An 18,319-nucleotide genomic window follows, 5' to 3' on the forward strand; every position below is an offset into this window, starting at 1 on the left:
TTTTTTTTAAAAGTCCGTTTGTACCTGGGTCTTCCCTTAGTGAAGTTTCTCGGCTTTAACAAGTTACCGGCTTTCCTCTTCTGCATTTATACTCCATCTTAATTTCCCATAGAAAAAGAAGAGACAGTTTTTAAATCAACACTCCTCTTTGCCTGAGCAGGCTGCATTCATAGACCTATAATTTTTATAGAATTTTGATCCTTACATGGTAGGTATTTATACTCTGCTTTTGTCGCTTAATGTTATGCCGTCGGCATTTTTCCCATATTGGTGATATTCTTCATAGTTCTCATTTTTGGCTGGAGAATTCAAGTTTGCTGTTTCAATTTAAGGTGGTAGGGACAAATGATGTTTGATATTTTCTGTTAGAGTAAAAGTCAATCAAAGTACATCTGCATGCCCCATAGATCACTTTTACTTACCTCCTAGGTATTTCTTTCTTACAAATGCTGTGGTCTGGCAAATCTAAGTTCCTTGAAAAGCAGGAATGGACCTTGGAGCACTCTGCCTGGGTTTTGAAGTCTGCTTATTGCTCAGATGAAGTAATCCTGTGGCTGAGCCTTACAGGAAGGGCCTGGTCAATAGCATTGCATTTACTGACAGTGAGGCAGTTGGAGGGTGTCAGGGTGCCTTAACTGTCTGTGTGCTTCAGGCCGTGATCCAACTGAACCCAGAAACATTGGGGAGGGTGTTAAGTTCTAGTTGTAAGAAACAGAAACTTAAACTATGTCAGAAAAGTCAAGGCAGCTCTCGGGAATAATGGGATGGGTATTTCGGCTATGTGTCATATGGCCCAGCTCCAGGAGCCCAGTAAGAGCCGACCAGCTGGCTCCAGGAAGAGGTGGAGACAAATCCCCACCAACTAAGGAGGCTGGCCCAGAAATCTGACAGAACCAACCCCCACTGTCCCCCATCCATACATTTTTTAAATAAAGATTTTATTTATTTATTTGAGAGAGAAAGAGAGTGAATTAGCAGGGGGAGGAGCAAAGAGGGAGAAAGAATGTCGGGCAGACTCCACGTTGAGTGTGGAGCCTGACGAGGGGCTTGATCTCATGACCCTGAGATCCTGACCTGAGCCGAAACCAAGAGTCGCAAGCTCCAGAGACTGAGCCACTCAGGTGTGCCCCCTCTCCCCACCTCTCCACCGCAATCTGGAAATTTTGTATCTTGTCTTGTTTCTCACCTGGTGGTCCTACTGGGATGAAAGCTCCCTGAGGACAGCTTTGCTTTATCACCCTGTGCCCAGGACTTGGAGCAGGGCCTGGTGTGCCGCAGGTGTGATACGTTGCATGCCCCAAGGGGGTGCATCACCCCAGAGCCGCCCCGGAGTCCTCAGCAGCAGAGCTCACCAAGGGGCACACTAGTGGCTCTTAAAACTCCGTCCCGGCTCAGTACTGACTCCTCCGAGTGTCAGCTTGCATATCCAGTAGCTCCTGCGCAAACCCGCTGGGATGACAGGTGGCCCCCCCGAAACTACCCAGTGTGTCCAGAGCGGACTGGCTCCTTCTTGCATTGCCTCTCTCAGCGAGCAGCACCACCTCCAACCCAGCTGCTCACACCACAGCGCAGGGTCACCACGTCCTGGCCATTCTGTCTCCAGAATGTTCTTGATTCCATCTGCTTCTCTCCATCCCTGCTTCTGCTCTCCACTTCATAGTTCAGGCCACCCCCCTCATATCTACAGTATCTGGAATCGAGTCTCCATGCTTGTAGGAATGGGTTATTCTTCACCTGCAGGCAGGCCAGGCCCCCTCTCAGCTGATACCTTACTCCTCCAGATGAACTTGAGGCACTCCTACGTGACCTCCCAGGTCTGCTTAACCCTTCACACACACACACACACACACACACACACACACACACACACACACTCCCCTACGTGACCTCCCAGGTCTGCTTAACCCTTCACACACACTCTCTCTCCCTCTCTCTCTCTCTCTCTCTTTCTCTCTCTCTCTCTCTCTCTCTCTCTCCCTCTCTCCCTCTCCCCCCCAGCACCCTGTGTTTGCCTCTGTTGTAACTATCGGTACTCCGCTGTTTTCCCTTCTGGCCCGGCAGGGAGATGGGCAATGTGATCTTGTCCCTCCTCATTTTCCTAGCATCTCCCCCGCTGCCTGCCCCGTAGCAGAAACTCCGTAAATACTGGTTGAATGCATAGATTAAAGGATCACATTATTTCTTCAGCATGCTTTCTGAGGTTGCGCAGTATTTAATTGTTCACATTGGACCATGCTCCCGAGATTGACACTGGCACCAGGGAGAGCACTCTGGAGGGGGAAGAAACTTTGGAGCCCTGGCTCCTTCCTCTTGTTCATCTTCCACATCCCAAATCCCAAATAATGGTATTTCTCTGTGCCAAAGTGCCTTCGTATTAAAGACATTGAATAAACATTTAGATATATATTCGTTCCTGATGAGTCCCCCAAACAGATAAAATAAAATAGTTAAGACCCTCATATTTACCTTCTTCCTCATTTGCCACCGGATTGTTCTTCACTCCCTGGTCCATTGTGAGAGAATTTTAAGATGCTTTTTATCGGAAACACACTGCTTACTTTGGCCAAAGCACGCTGTCTTTCCACTCTGTTGCAACCCCTCCCTCCCTGGGGTTAGTTGGTAAGCACCTCAGAAGCTGTCTCCTCCCTGGGTCCCCAGAACCATGCTGAGCCCCAGGGGTGGAGTTGGGAGTGAATCAGCCAGATGGCTTCTTGTTTTCATGGACTTCAGAGGGTGGTGGGAATGTGGGCATTAAAAGTAATCACACACGTAGTAATTAAAATGTAGGTATGACAAGTATTTTGGAGACAGTGCCCATTGGGCATGAGAGTGTAGATCAGAGAGGGCTGGGCTGGGTCCCAGGCAGCCGCCCTGGGCAGTGACAAAAGGGGCCAAGTATGATGTCATCTAAACCAAAACACTGTCAAGGGGGCACTGCTAATAGTTATGCCTGAGTAAGGGGCGCACACCCGTGTGGTTACCTAGCTGCAAAGGCAGGCAGGGGCCTGGTAGGTTATGTGAAGGATTCTGGACTTCATCTAACAGGCAAAAACTAGGGATGGCTTGTAAGCAGGGAAATGACACTATCCTATGGGCATAATAAAAATGTCATCCTGGGGCGCCTGGGTGGCTCAGTCGGTTAAGCATCTGCCTTTGGCTCAGGTCATGATCCCAAGGTCCTGGGATCGAGTCCTGCATCGGGCTCCCTGCTCAGCGGGAAGCCTGCTTCTCCCTCTCCCTCTGTCCATTGCTCCCCCTGCTTATGCTCATTCGCTCTGTCTCTGTCAAATAAATAAATAAAATCTTTTTTAAAAAAATGTCATCCTGACTGCAGTTGGGACAACAGATTAGAAAGATGTCCCAAGGGGACATGGGGAGGGAGAGTTGAGGTCACTCAGTGTTGGGTGGCGGGAGTAAAATTAGAGGGAAATGGATTTCAGCTGCATGGAGGAGGTAGGGTAGATGATTGAGGAAGGTGACCGGGACAGCCCTCGCTCGGACACGGTGAGAGCAGCGTCGCTTCCTTCAGCGCTTACTTACATGGTTCCCTCTGGTTTATTAATTAAAGGGAACACCAATAGGGTGCCTGGGTGTCTCAGTCGGTTAAGCATCCAACTCTTGATTTTAGTCAAGTCATGATCTCGGGGTCGTGAGATCAGCGTCAGACTCCACGCTCAGCGGAGAGTCTGCTTGAGATTCTCTCTCCCTCTGCCCCCCCTACCCTCTCTCTTTCTAAAATAAATAAATCCATCTTAAAAGGAAGACCAACAGACAGTTTGGAGGATTAACCTGTCTTCCTGATTTCTTGTATCTTCTCTAATCATTGTTCTAATTGAAAATGGCCTTTGCCTTTATTGTCAGTGTCATGGAGGCAGGAGAGCAGTTTTACATTTCGATTCATAAATAAGTTAGGATTTTACTACGTTAGTCAAGATGGCTTCATCTGTCAGTTTCATCATGGACAGATTTTTTTATCCTAATGTTTATGGTCAACCTATAGGAGTGGCTTCAACTTGGACATATTTAAGTTTTTTTATTTTAATATACCTCTGGTTGAGATTTATATTTACTACTTGCTGATGAGCCCCATGAACAAGAGCATCATAGTCATCTGCCAACAACATGATTTGGTAAGGACACCTGGGCGAGGCCCCTCCAGAGGGGGAGTCCCTCTGCGACCGGTTCCCCCAGGAGGCCAGTGTCCTTCTGCATGGGCACCTGTATTTGTGGGTGAGAGCCACGTTCAGTGAATATCCATCAACAACAGTGATCCTGAGTGTGTAAGAAAAGGTTCAAGGTGTGCTGTTTAACAGGTCTGTTAACACATTCCCTCAGCCAGCACTTTCTGGCAGTGCGTTTTGTACCAGGCCCTAGAGCACCTAAGGTACAAATGGGATTGAGCCGGCCCTTGCCAGCCCCTGGATGGTTCCTTTTTGCCTGATGGGGGACTACACAGCCTTTGAGAAAACACCCCCACAGTTAAACAGGCTAAACAGGCAGCCTCCATCCCTAACTGCAGTGGAAGGAGAAATAAATGGCCCTGCTCTTAAAGTGGGATCCTCTCTGATAGCTGGAAATATTCTAGAATGACCTCTTAAAAAGGCTCTTGCAGAGCTGGAATGTTACTGTATTCTGAGCAGAATTATGATGGTATGCATAATCTGCCAGGAATTAACCTTGCGTGGGTGACTTGCTCTTGCTTCTTGATACTTTTCAGATTTTTTTTTTTTTACAATAAGCATGTATTTGTACAATGGGGGGGAGCATAAATCAGGAAAATAATCATGATCTTCATTTCTGAATAGCCCTTATTAATGGATTACAGATCAGAATTGTGAAGCACTAGTCAGTTGAGTATTTGTGAGACACTTACCAATTTGTGTAAAACACAACTGTGTCTTTCTCAGAAACATCTTGGTCACGGTGTGGTTTTATTTTTTGAAGATTAGAAAGGGGAAAAAGACACAGTGGGGGTGGGGCTCCCACCTGTGCACGGCGGGCTACAGAGCCTCTCTGCTTTGGGTATAGATTCATCGGAAGAGCCTCTCTCTGCAAACTTCCATCGCTGCCTAGCCTTTGTCCGCAGCCCCCCAACAGAGAGAATCATCTTTCACTCCTTGCTAAGATGTGGTTTAGGTCCTACAGACACAAACCCTTCAAACACAAAGGCAGTGCCTGGAAGGGTTTATTTTAAGATTTAAATCTGAGGAAGCACATTACCAGTGATATAAAATATTCATTGACTCATGAAACACTGCTAGAACTCCATGTTTCACGACCACCCGCCCTCCCTTTATTTCCGTGGAATAACTGGCCTGCAGGTGTATGTAAGTCGAGGTGTTAGTTTGCAGAAGTCTTGAAGGAGAGCTAGGTGAAGAGAGGCCACTCCGTTTTCAGAACCTGCTTGAAAATGCCCCTGCTCCCTTGAAAATGCCCCTGCTCCGAGGTACTCCTCCGGGAGGTTGTAATTTGCATTCGGGAAAACCTGCCCTGGTAAATATACCAGCCGCCTAGCATTTGAGGATCCAGAAATAAAGTAGAACGTCATCATTTTTGAGAACTGCTTTTTAATGCTCCTCCATAAGAAGACAATAATCATCTGGGCCTTTGTGCCTGACATGCCTGTTTTTCCAGTGAGGACACACCATCACTTAAAACTGGAAAATATTGTTATGTCCGTTCTTCCTCCTTCCCTGCCTGTCCCCGACTCAGGGATCCCAATAGCAAGGCTCCTGGAAAAAAAACAAACGAAGTCTGAGGATTTAGTTAGAAACAGCCCTTGCTTCTCGTACCAAGGTTGTAAAGGACACGCTCCTTGGTGGCATTTTTTTTAAGACTGTAGGGATGTGGCCGCTCCAGCCTGATCCTGTGGGGCTACTCCAGTCCGTGTATTCTAGATCTCCTGGTGTTGGCAGCCAGGCTGGTGCCCCGGCCCCTCCAGGGAGAACTCTGTAACCTCAGGATCCCCTTTGCACATTTTCAGTTTACCTTCATAAAACATTTTCATTCACACGCAAGAATTATTAGCCACCAACCAGCACCCTGATGGGACAGAAGAGGAACCAGGGCTGAGCTATGAAGGCTTTGGGTTGCAGATGCCCTCCTGTCTCTCTGCTGGGCCAGAGCTGGTCCCGAAGCAGCTTGGGGACTAGAGGCCAAGGGACAGTCATGCTCTGCCCAGCACTGGGGTCACTGTAAACGAGACAGGGAAGTAGCTTCTCCACCCTCCTTGCCCAGCTTCAAGCAAATTTGGGGCCCGATGAGCCTCTCCGTTTTGCACACCGAAGGTTTGCTGGCTGAGGAATTAGCTACATTTTAAAGAAAGGCAAACGTGACAAGATGGGCGGCTAAGCTCTGGTCGCCACTTTCGGGTGTTGCCTCTCCTCCTCTGGGTTCTCCCTGCCAATCTCCTTCCCGGTCCCTGGACCCAGTGCGGGAACTCACCCTCCGGGACTTGGGGATCCTGGGTTCGCTTGCGTGGGGAGGTGTGTCACCTCTTCCCCCCTTTGCCGTAACCGGGGTGGTCCTGGCACACTTGATATCTAGACAGCTTTTCATCAGTTGCTCATCAGCATGCTAATTGCTGTATGACTAATTATGCCCTGAATTCCAGTTGATTTTCTTAATGAGACAGCTGGGTTAATTATGTAATCGTATGATTACATTAGCCTAGAGTGCCCCGGCGCAAAGTAGCGTCTGCCGCGCCGTGATGTCATCACAGGGATGGCACTCACAAGGGGCACATTCACCCTCCGATGGCGGGGGACGGCCCCGCTGCCCGAAGTGCTCTCTGCACAGACGTGGGCTTGCTTTTCGCGAGCTCATTCTCTCCAGTCCTCGTGGTGTCTCCGGAGAGGCCGCTCACCACCAGCCTCTCCACTCCCTCCCCAGCACACCTGGGCCCCAGTGAGTCGGAAGCCCTGCTTCCCAGCCTCTGCCGCGCTCCATGAAGTCCGGTGGCATCCTCCTCCTTCTAGAACGTCCCTCACCGAGACTGTTGGGTTTTATCAGAGCGTGCCTGCACTTCCTTTATGGTGACCCAGAGAATCCAGAACGAGAGGAAGACTGGAGGATGTCAGTTCGCTTCAAGTGTGAAGAGCATAGACTGGCCCCAGCCTTAACCTCCTTTTCCCCATCCATGTTCTGTTTCATACCTTCTTTCCACCCTGATCTCCGCACACCTCGTACCTCACTGAGAAGTACATGTGATCAGAGGAGGGTGACATCTGCCAGCCACGGGCCAGCTCTCTACTCCCCATGACAGCAAAACTCCCAGAGCCACTTATGCCTGCTGACCTCCCCACCCCCCACCTGCTGTACTCCATCCCCATATCGCTGAGGCTGCCTCCTCCTTACTGGGCTCTGAATGTCGGCAGATCCCAGACTCTGCTTAGCCTTTTTCGTTTCTGCATCTACATTCTCTCCCTAAGTGCCTTCTGATGTGTGTTATGCTCCCAAATGCCACCACCAACCTCATCCAGGCCACCATGACCTCTTGCCCCACTGGGGCACCCCCTTATCTCCCCCTTCTCCCATCCGTCCTTTGCATGGCAGCTGGATGGGTCTAAGTCAGTGGTCTCCAAACTACTTTTGTTTGTGTACCCCAAATCTTGAATTCATACCCCCAGCATATGCTTATGTATTTACCTATTTAAAGGGTAGCCCTGTGTAATTACAGAAATGTATTAAATACATTATAAGACACGTGCTGAAAATGGAATTAAAAGGATGTGATGAAGAATAAAAGCAACTTCAGGGGCGCCTGGGTGGCTCAGTCGTTAAGCGTCTGCCTTCGGCTCAGGTCATGATTCCAGGGTCCTGGGATCGAGCCCCACATCGGGCTCCCTGCTCCGCAGGAAGCCTGCTTCTCCCTCTCCCGCTCCCCCTGCTTGTGTTCCTGCTCTCGCTGTCTCTCTCTCTCTCTGTCAAATAAATAAAATCTTTAAGAAAAAAAGAATAAAAGCGACTTCAAATTTATATTTTATCAGCAGTACAAAAAACTTGCTCTCATGAAAAAAATCCTATTTTAAAGTCAACTTGATAGAGGCATGATTTGCGTACAATAAAACGCACCCATCTTAAGTGTCCAATTTGATAGTGTGGCCACCCTCACAATCAGGATATAGAACATTTCCATCGCCTCAGAAGTTCCCTGGTGATCCCAGACCCCAGCAACCACTGATTGGATTTCTGTCACTCTCGATTAGATTCACATAAATGGAGACTCTAGCATGTTCTCCTATGTGTCTGACCTCCTCCCCTCAGCGTGGTGTGTGTCGTTCATCTGTATCATGGTCCTTTCCTTTTCGATGTGAATGGTATTCCACCATGTGGAATATAATGTGCTTATCCATCCCCCTGCTGATGGACCTTTGTATTGTTTCCAGCGTGAGGCTGTTGTGATTAACCTGCTATAAGCATTTGTGAACAGTTATTATGTGGACATACGTTTTAAATACCTAGGACTAGGGCCGCCTGGGTGGCTCAGTCGGTTAAGCGTCTGCCTTTGGCTCCGGTCATTGTCCCAGGGTCCTGGGATCGAGCCCCGAGTTGGGCTCCCTGCTCAGAAGGGAGTCTGCTCCCTTTCCCTCAGCTCCTGTCCCTGTTCATGCTTGCTCTGTCTCTCATAAATAAATAAAATCTTATAAATACATACATACATACATACCTAAGACTAGAATTGCTGAGATCTAGGGTAGGCATGTGGTTAGCTTGATAAGAAACTGCCAAGCTGTTTTTTCAAAGTAGTTGGGGCATTTTATCCCCCAGCGAGAAACCAGTGGGAGTTCCGGTTGCTCCACGTCCTCTCCATCAGTTGGTATTGTCAGTCAAATATATGCATTGCAAATGTTGTCTCCCCATACAAGGATAAGTTTTTATTTTAATAAAGCCCAAGTTATTAAAATTATTATGGTTTGGGTTCTTTTTGTGTTCTAAGAAATTATTCCCTAGGTTATAATTTTTTTCTGTTGTGTTTTTTGGGTGAAGTTGTATAATTTTTATCTTTTACCTCTAGGCCTACAATACATTTTGAGTTTATTTTTATGTATGGTTTAAGATTAGGGTCAAGTTTCATTGAAAATTAATGGATGTTATGTGTGAGATTTTTTCTAGACCTTCTTTATATATGTGTAATATACACATACAACAAAGGTCGTCTATTTTATTTCATTATTCTGTGTGTCGATCCTTATGTTAATGTCACACTGTCTTGGTTACTGTAGCTTAATAGTCGGTCTTAAACAGATAATGTAAGTCCTTTATCTTTTGCCTTTTTTTTTAAAGATTTTATTTACTTATTTATTTATTTGTCAGAGAGGGAGAGAGCACACGTGAGCGCACAAGCAGGGGGAGCGGCAGGTAGAGGGAGAAGCAGGCTCCCCACTGAGCAAGGAGCCTGATGTGGGACTCTGATCCCAGGACCCTCGGATCATGACCTGCGCTGAAGGCAGATGCCACCTAGGCATCGCTGGTCTTCTTTTTCAGAATTGTTTTTGGCTAGTTGAATTTCAATATAAAATTGTAGATTTAACTTGTCATTTTTTACAAACGTGTGTCCTAGAATTCCTCTGTTGATAATCTGAGGAAAATTGACAATTTAACACTATAGAATCTTTCGATTGAAACATGGTGTATTTATTTAAGTCTTTTGTCATTTCCCTCAGCAATATTTTATAGTTTTCAGCATGCAAGCTGGCACGTATTTCGTCCAGCATATCCCCAAGTAGGTCATGTTTTTGGATGCCATAGTAAATAGTATTTTCTTCATAACTTTGTTTTCCATTTGTTGCTTTTATAGAGAAATGCAGTTAATTTTTATATAATAATACTGTATTTGTGGCCTTTTCAAACTTACTAATTCTCAAAAGTTTTTTGGTAGATTCCTTAGGATATTCTATCTTGAATGTTCTCATGCTCTTGAAGAGATGGTGTACTTTGTAGATGTTGGATGGGTTGTTCACAAATACCATTTAGATTAAATTGTTTGATAGAGTTATTGAAGTTTTCTGTATCCACATTTGTTTCCAATCTGTAATGTCAAATATTTCTTTTTCTTTCTTTTTTTTGTACTGGCCAGGACCTCAGGTATGACAGTGAATGTGAGTAGAGAAAGCAGACATCTTGCATTGGTCCCAACTTTAGGGAAAAGCATTCAGTCTTTCACCATTAAGTATATTAGCTGTGGGGTTTTAATAGACATTCTTTATGAGGTTGAGAAAATGTCCTTCTATTCATAGTTTGCCAAGAGTTTTTGTCATGAATAGGTACTGATTTCTGTCAGATTTTTTCCTGCATCTATTGAGATGATCATACAATTTTCACCTCTGTTCTCTTAATATGGTGAAATTATTTGATGGATTGTGTAATATTAATCCAGCCTTGTATTCCTAGGATAAATCTTAACTTGGTTATGATGTATTGTGCTTTTTAGAATTTGCTGGAATCAGTTTGCTAATATTTTATTAAGGACTTACACATTTAAGTTCATAAGGAATATAGGACAGTGGTTTTTTGCTTGTTTGGTGTTTCTTTCCCCCTTTTAGTATCTTTATTGAGTTTTGGTATCAATATAGTGCTGGTCTTATAAAATGAGTTGAGAAGTGCTGCCTCTTTATTTGCTGAAAGATTTGGTGTAAGATATCTATAATATCAATATTATATTACACCATATCTATTTTGGTATAAGATAGGTATTATTCTTCTCTAAAACTTCCCTAGTTCACCAGTGAAGCCATCTGGGCTTGAGGTTTTCTTTGGTGCGAAATTTTTCACTATAAATTTAACTTCTTTAACGTTTATAAGACTATCAAGATTTTTTATTTCTTCTTGGGTCAGTTTTGGTAGTTTTTCAAGGAATGATCCATTTCATGTAAATTTTTGTGTATTGGCATAATGTTGTTCATAATATTTTGTTATCTTTCCAAATATCTGTAGGATGTGTAGTGATACTTCCTTTATCATTCCCGATCTTAGAATTTGTGAATTCTTTTTTTTCTCCTTGATCATTCTGGCTAGAGTCTTGTCAATTTTAATGATTATTTTTTTAAGAACCAGCTTTTGCTTGCCTTTTTCTCTTTTCCCCCCCTCTGGTTTAAGTTTTATTACTCTCTGTTCTTATTATTTACTAACATATTACTTTGGGTTTTATTCACTCTTTTTTTTCCCCCAAGTTTCTTAAAGTAGGGGTAGAGGAGTTATGTCATTAATTTATTCCGTTGTGGTTGCAGGAAATGCATCGTATGATTTCTGTTCCTTTAAATTTATCAGGACTTGTTTTATGGTCTAGTATATGTTCTATCCTAATGAGGGTCTGTGTGCACTTGAAGAGAATGCATATTCTGTAGTTGTTCAGTGAAGTGTTCTATAAATGACAATCAGGTCAAGTTGGTTGACAGTGTTGTTCAGGTTTTTTGTGTCCATTTTATATTTAGTTTCCTGTTAGTGAAAACAGTTTTGAGATCTTTATTATTGTGGATTTTTTCCCCCTTTCAGTTCTTTCAGTTTTTGATTGATGTTTTTTGAAACTTTTGGGGGGTTATATATATCTTTAGTATTGTTATAGTTTGTCAGTGATTCAGTTCTTTTTTTTTAAGATTTTGTTTATTTATTTGAGAGTCAGAGACAGCACAAGTGGGAGCAGGGGCAAAGGGAAGGAGAGCAAGAAGCAGACTCCCCGCTGAGTGCGGGGTCTCATGCAGAGCTTGATCCCAGGACCCTGAGATCACGACCTGAGCCAAAGGCAGGCACTTAACTGACAGAGCTACCCAGGCACCTCAATGATTTGGTTCTTTTAAGTTTATACAGTTATTTTCTTTATCCCTAATAATATTTCATATCCTAAGGTTTCCTTTGTCTGATTTTAATTTAGGCACTTGAGCTTTCTTTTGATTATGTTTTCATGTTATATCTTTTTCTATCCTTTTACTATTAACCTATTTTTTGTTATTATATTTAAGTTGCATTTCTTGTAAACAGCTATGCCTTCCTTTATTATCCAGTCTGACAATCTTCTTTTTAAGTGGAATGTTAGATCTTTTACATTTAATGTAATTATAGATAAGGTTGGGTTTAAGTCTTCCATCTTACTGTTTGTTTTCTACTTGTGCTGCTTGTTTTTGTTTTTTTTCCTGCTTCATTTGATTATTTTTTTATGATCTTATTTTACTTCCCCAATCATCTTATTAGCTGTAACACTTTGTCTTATTTTTTCAGCGATTACTTAGGGTTTACAGTCAGCATCTTTAATTTATTACACTATACCTTCAAATAATATCATACTACTTCACATACAATGTAAGAATCTTCCAATACACTTATTTTTTTCTCCTTCCAGTCCTTTGTGTATCATTATTTGTTTATTCCTAGATATGCTATGACCCTACAATACATTGTTACTATTTTTGCTTTTTTCTTTCACCTTAGAAAATATGGACTGCTTCACAAATTTGCATGTCATCCTTGTGCACAGCCATGCTATCCCTATACTGGTCCAGTTTTAGTATATGTGCTGCTGAAGCAAGCACTATTATTTTTGCTTTTAAATAGTCAGTGATCTTTTAAGGAAATTAAAATGAGAAAAATAGTATTTTATTTTTACCCATACATTTACCATTTCCAGTGTTATTTATTCTTTCATACACATCCAGGTTTCTATCTGGCACATTTTCCTTCAGTCTATAACATTTCCTTTAACATCTCTTATGGTGTAGGTATGCTGACTGAATTCTGCCAGTTTTCATTCATCTGAAGGGAAAAAAAAAAACAACTCAACCTCATTTTTTGAAAGATAGTTTTGTTGGGTATAAAACTGCATGTTGGCGATTTGGGGTTTTGTTTTTTCTCTCTTAGGACTGGCCTGCTTTGTTTCCGACAGGAGGTCTCTAGTTAGTCTTATTTTTCTTCCCCTGTACAGAATGAGCCTTCTTTTCTTTGGCTTTTAAGAATGCCTTTTTATTCTTCTTTTCAGCAATTTGATGGGGTTTATTGGTGTTCCATGTTTATCCTGTTTGTAGTTTGTTGAGTTTCTTAGAGTTTTAGGTTTGTAACCTTTACCAAATTTGGAATATTTCACCACTGTTTCTTCAAATATGCCCTTTGCCCCTCTCCAGGACAGGTATGTTAGATCGCCCGGTACCATTCCACAGGTTGCTGAGGTTTTAGTAACATTTTTACTGTTCAGACACTTGCTATGATTGTGTCTTTGAATTCACTGATCTTTTTTCTTTTGCAGTGTCTAATCTGGTGTTAAGTCAGTCTAGGGAATTTTTTTTCTTTCATTTCAGACACTGTATTTCAGGCTCTAGAATTCCATCTGATTCTTCTTTGTATCTTCCATTTCTCTCCTTATTGTGTTCATATTTTTCTTTAAATCTTTGAGCAGGCTTATAATAGCTGTTTTTGTCTTTGCCAACTAATCCCATTATCTCTTGTCATTTCTAGTTCTGTCTTTATTAACTTATCTCCCCCCACTCCCCTGATTATCCTGTTTCTTTGCATTTTTGCAGTAGTTTTTAGCAGTTGAGACATTTTTGTAGAGGACGTTGTCTTTGCCCATAAGTTTAGATGATGATGGGAATGTTTCCAAATACTACTTTTAAAATGCTGTCACTATAGCATGAGTTTCTTTCAAGAAGTGTTTTTTTCCCCACTAAGTATTAAAATATCAAGTCTGCTTCAAAGATGTAGCCCGTGTATTTATTTTTTCAAAAATGTCTGCCAGGCAGCATATTACTGATAGCCATCTGCCATCAGAGAACAGGGCAGCTAATTTGAAACATTTAACTTTTCAAAAGAAAATTGCGTAACTTGTCTTGAAGCGTAAAACTCTGAAATACTTTGCCACTAAACCAGCAGACCTTTTTTTGGTTCTGAGTACTGCAGTTTTCTTCTTGTGGCCCTGCAGCTCACCTTTCAAGAGTCCTCTCCTCTGGTGGGTTTTCCTGTCAAGAGTCGAGCTGAATACAAACTTGATTCAGACATTGTATTTTTATGAGACTGACACGGTACTTACCACACGGCAGGGCACCTCGGATGTGGCATTTGCAGATCCAGAATTCAGTTTGATTCTTCTTTATGTCTTCTACTTCTCACCTTAACTTTGTTCGTGTTCTCCTTTAGCTCCATAAGCACAGGCCTCACTGACGATGTGTCCCTTGCGGCTCTCTTCCCTTCACTGCTGCGGCCTTGCTGGCTTTTCTCTGTGCCTCAGATATGCCACATTCATACCTGCCTCTGGGCCTTTGCACTGCTCTTCCCTCTGCCAAGAGGCCCTCCCTGTCCATCTGCCTCCAGGACCCATTCCCTGTTCCCACACCCTGTTTCCTCTCTTACTGCTGTTTGGCAATACTTGAAAGTATTTTGTTTTGTTTAGATTTGCTTTTTTTTTTTTTTTTTTTTCAGTTTCCTTCATTTCAGTAGAATGTCAAGCCTTTGAGAGCAATGATTTTGTCTTTTCACCGCCATGCCCCCCCCCCACAAGAACCTAGTAGAGTTTACCTTTGCCAGTTGTCTCCATCCAGGTGTGCTCTTCCGCTCATCTCATCTTCAGTGTCGCCCTCCTTGCTTTCCCTTTGGTCATTTGTGAACTTGATGTGTCTCTACTGTGAGGCTGGTCCCAGCTGATTCTGCTGCATGTCCATTCCAGCGCCTCACCCAGGCCTTGCCCGGAGCAGAGAGATGCGTAGGAAATACTTGTTAAATTAGTACTTGAAGAGACATTATAATTTAGTTGGCTGCTGGTTCAGGAAGCAGAAATCTTAATTAGAATTGTGTGTGTCTGTTTGCCTCCGACTTCTGCCCTCCCCCTCCCCACTGTCCCTGGGTGGGATGCTAGCGGCCCTTCCCCCGACCTCTGACTGTGACGGCTGGGATTAATGAGGTCATGTTACATGTACATCAGAGAAGGTGCTGGATAAATATAGGTGATGGTATTGTTGTTGTTCGTTGTAATTATGTTCTGGGTCCTGTGTTGCATAATGAGCTATGTAATGCCTCAAAGAGCATTTTAGGAATTAACTATCAAGATGATTGTAAAACACTTTGGAAGTTTGTCATGTTGGGTGGTTGGAACCGACGATAGAGCCCATTGAATTGGAAGAGGCAGTGCAGACGGTTTTGCAGGATTTCGTGTGTTCCTGTCCCTCTCATGGGTGTGTCCCCTGGCCTCCCCCAGACAGTTCCCTAATTGAGGTCAGAGGCTTGTGACGTTCAGAGTGAGACCCAACAATACTTGTGTGGGGTTTAATGGCATCGGGAATCATTAACGAGACAAAAAGCCATGATTTCCCCTGGATTAACATACAGGTTGGGGTTTGGCATGCCGAGATTCATTGTTTTGGTCTCCAGCCCAAACATGCTAGAGTCATTATATTGTCATGTGGTAATTAGCTGTTCCTTTAATACAAGTAATAAAAATTAAGCCTAAGAGGTACTTTAGCAATGCCTTTTACATAATCCAAAACAATATTCAAATGCTGTAGGCATCTAGTCATTCAACTGTACTGCAGTAAAGTTTGAAGTTTAATGCATAGAGATGTTTGAACATTCATTCTTTATTCTGTGACCAGTTTTGCTACTTAGGCATTAACCTTTAATAGTGTTAAATTAAATATACATGCCTAATGAATAATTATGAGATTGCCAGAATTTTCATTTACAATGTAATGCTTTGAAATTTTGTCTAAAGGTCTAGTTCCCATTCACTTGATAATGTGCATGTTATTTTTTATATGTCACTGAGTTCCTGGCTGAATCAAATGAGAGAAGCTATTTTTTATTCGAAGCAGACACAGTGGGTCCTGGCCTTTTAAAAGGAATGGACTAGAAAAGTTGTCGACAGAAATTTTCGGGATGGAGAGGGCAGGACACTAGCTTAGCTCTGTAAAAATATAATTTGTACGGGCAGTTGTGCCAGAAAGCCTACGTGCGCAAACGTTAATAGAATTGTATCCAAGTACGGCGGTTCTCCTTCTCCTCAATCCTTCCCTGACCTTGGTGTCAAGTTCAGATGGGAGTTCTAGATGAAGGGGGCCCTGGGCATCCTGTTTGTGTCCTTCAGGCCAGTTGCCCAGCGTGAGACCACAGGGAGAAGGGTGAAAAAGGTGGGGGTTGGAGGTGGGGAGGTAGGAAGGAGAAGCGTGGAATGAAAAAAAAACAGGACAAAAACCCTGCACCTGGAACGTTTGGAGGAATTCAGCCTCTGGTGTTATCACTACCCCTAGTTACAAGGAACCGTCTCCCCAAAATAGCTTTTGAAATCTAATTTAATGTAAATATTTTAATGCTGATGAAAATAATAATGAAAAGCCACAAATGAGAAAACGATGTAGTCATAAACTGTATACACCCAGGATAAATGCCCCCCTGGCCACGGGTGTCACGTGACGGGCAGTGTTGTGTTAAAGCCCCACGTGCAGGTCTGCCGTGGCACTGGACATTTCCCAGTGCCTGCCTTTCTGTAAACTCTGCAGAGACATTGGCATCTCACAGAGTTCCTGGCTCCCGGCGGCCTGGCCCACTAAGGGAGGGGAGATCTCCCCTTGCTTCCAGGAACCGAGGGTGGTCTGAAAATTAATGACACTGGTATTTGAAAATTAAGTGAGCTCTTGAATATATACCCTTGTTGATCCACAGGGCTTGGTGTTTAGCATTCCTCAAGCAGAGACTAAATCTCTGCAGCCACCTCACAAGTGAGGCTGGCGTCCATACCAGAAATATCTTCAGTAATCTCTTCTAAGCCCAGCAGACCGGGGTATTCCACTCCGACGGGGCCCGAGAATTCTAGGGGAGGCGCTCCACCGGTGCCCAGCAGGTGGACCAGAAGTGCCTTTCAGGCGGCAGAAGGAAAAATAAAGAGCAGATCGACGCCCGGAGAGCATCTAACATCTCTCCATTTCACGCTGAATTAGCGGTAAAGTCAAAGGCCAAGAGTCAGTATTGCAAATTCTGTGTCTGCAGTCTCAAATTTGAGGTTAAAATCCAGTTTTGTGTAAGTCAGCCTGATTGCAGTTGGTACACCGAGTTGGCCACAGGACCCCACGTGACCAGGTGCGGTCTCCTGCCGTCGGTACTATAATCCGGGGTGTCTTGGCCCCCCCAGCTGGCAGGCCCGCTAAGTAGCCGGGAAACCTTGGGCAAGTCACTGTGCTCCCCCGAGCTTTATTCTCCACTTGTGTGACAGGAACGCGACACACCGTCACATCCCCTTCCTAGGATTGCGGGGAAGCTCAGAGAAAACGTCCGTCAGAGTGTGTCTGATGGTGAGACGCTGTCAGAGGATCAGGTGTTATTTCCAGCTTCCTAAGAATTACTGGAAACTCGAGGCTTATGGCACCTTGCCACACACTGTCCATCCTGCAAGCCTGGTGGACTTTCCCGGGGTTCCTCCCCTTGCCACCTCCTCACGTATCCCCTTCCTGTCAGTCTGATCGAGGACCGAGAAATCCTTTGAGTGTCACACCATGCCAGAGCAGTGGGCAAATCCCAGTGCGCCCGTGGCCACTCCTGGGCCGCGCGCGTCCATAGGCTGTGACCCTGGAGGGTGCGTCTGCATACACATCCTTTGTAGGCCGCAGAGAAGCATCCCCAGCCAGCCAGCCGTGGGGCCCGGGGCTCTGTGGGGGGCAGGGAGGCCACAGGTACCCTGGCTTCTGGCAAGCGGGGGCATGCACAGGGGAGCCCGCGGGTGGCTGACCTCCTGGGCACCGCAGATGGCCCGCTCCGAGCCTCCGCGTGGCCATGAACGTGGCCGGTCCATGGCCAGAGTAGGGTGACAGGCGTTTTCCTCTCCCGTAGATCCCGTGCCTGCTCTGGACCTTGGGCAGCAGCTCCAGCTCAAAGTGCAGCGTCTGCACGACATTGAAACAGAGAACCAGAAGCTTAGGGAAACTCTGGAAGAGTACAACAAGGAATTTGCCGAAGTGAAAAATCAAGGTTGGTGGCAGATCCGTTCTGTGCTTTGCTTTGTCTTGTCTTTGCTTTCTTTCTTTTCTTTTTTTTTTTCCTCTGCCTCTAATTGCCTTCCCCACGCTGTTGGGACTAGCTCTAACTGTACTCCACGTCACGAAGTCAGGGTGGGGCCCAAATCAGAATCGTTAAAGAGAGATAATCATAGTAATAACGCCTAGCCGTTTGGAAGCCAGACTTCTCCTCAGCACAGTAACAACAACACAGTAACAACAAAGTCCACCAGGCAATATTTATTGCCCTGTGACGGGACCAACCAGGATTCTTTCACCTTCTTCCTGGACCATCATGTGATGGGATCCGCCTTTTAAAAGGCTGATGTGTTGCCTGCAGGTGACACCTGTCAGAGCCAGCT

General features: G+C 44.5%; 1 protein-coding gene and 1 non-coding gene across 4 annotated transcripts in view; one reads left to right on the forward strand and one right to left on the reverse strand.

Moving 5' to 3' along the window:
* CUX1 (cut like homeobox 1) overlaps nt 1–18,319 on the forward strand; it is a 349,697-nt gene that overhangs the window by 189,882 nt on the left and 141,496 nt on the right. For all 3 annotated transcript variants that reach the window (XM_073884183.1, XM_025864557.2, XM_025864556.2), the window contains exon 5: nt 17,794–17,931. In XM_073884183.1, the coding sequence (XP_073740284.1) occupies nt 17,794–17,931 (138 nt within the window). The remainder of the gene's footprint in view (nt 1–17,793; nt 17,932–18,319) is intronic.
* LOC112817591 (U6 spliceosomal RNA) lies at nt 12,423–12,524 on the reverse strand. Its single transcript, XR_003206426.1, has one exon. It is a non-coding gene; the product is annotated as a U6 spliceosomal RNA (small nuclear RNA).

This window comes from Callorhinus ursinus, unplaced genomic scaffold (genome assembly GCF_003265705.2).
Source record: "Callorhinus ursinus isolate GAN/ISIS: 27379988/994484 unplaced genomic scaffold, GSC_fseal_2.0 scaffold55, whole genome shotgun sequence".
Lineage (NCBI taxonomy): Eukaryota > Metazoa > Chordata > Mammalia > Carnivora > Otariidae > Callorhinus > Callorhinus ursinus.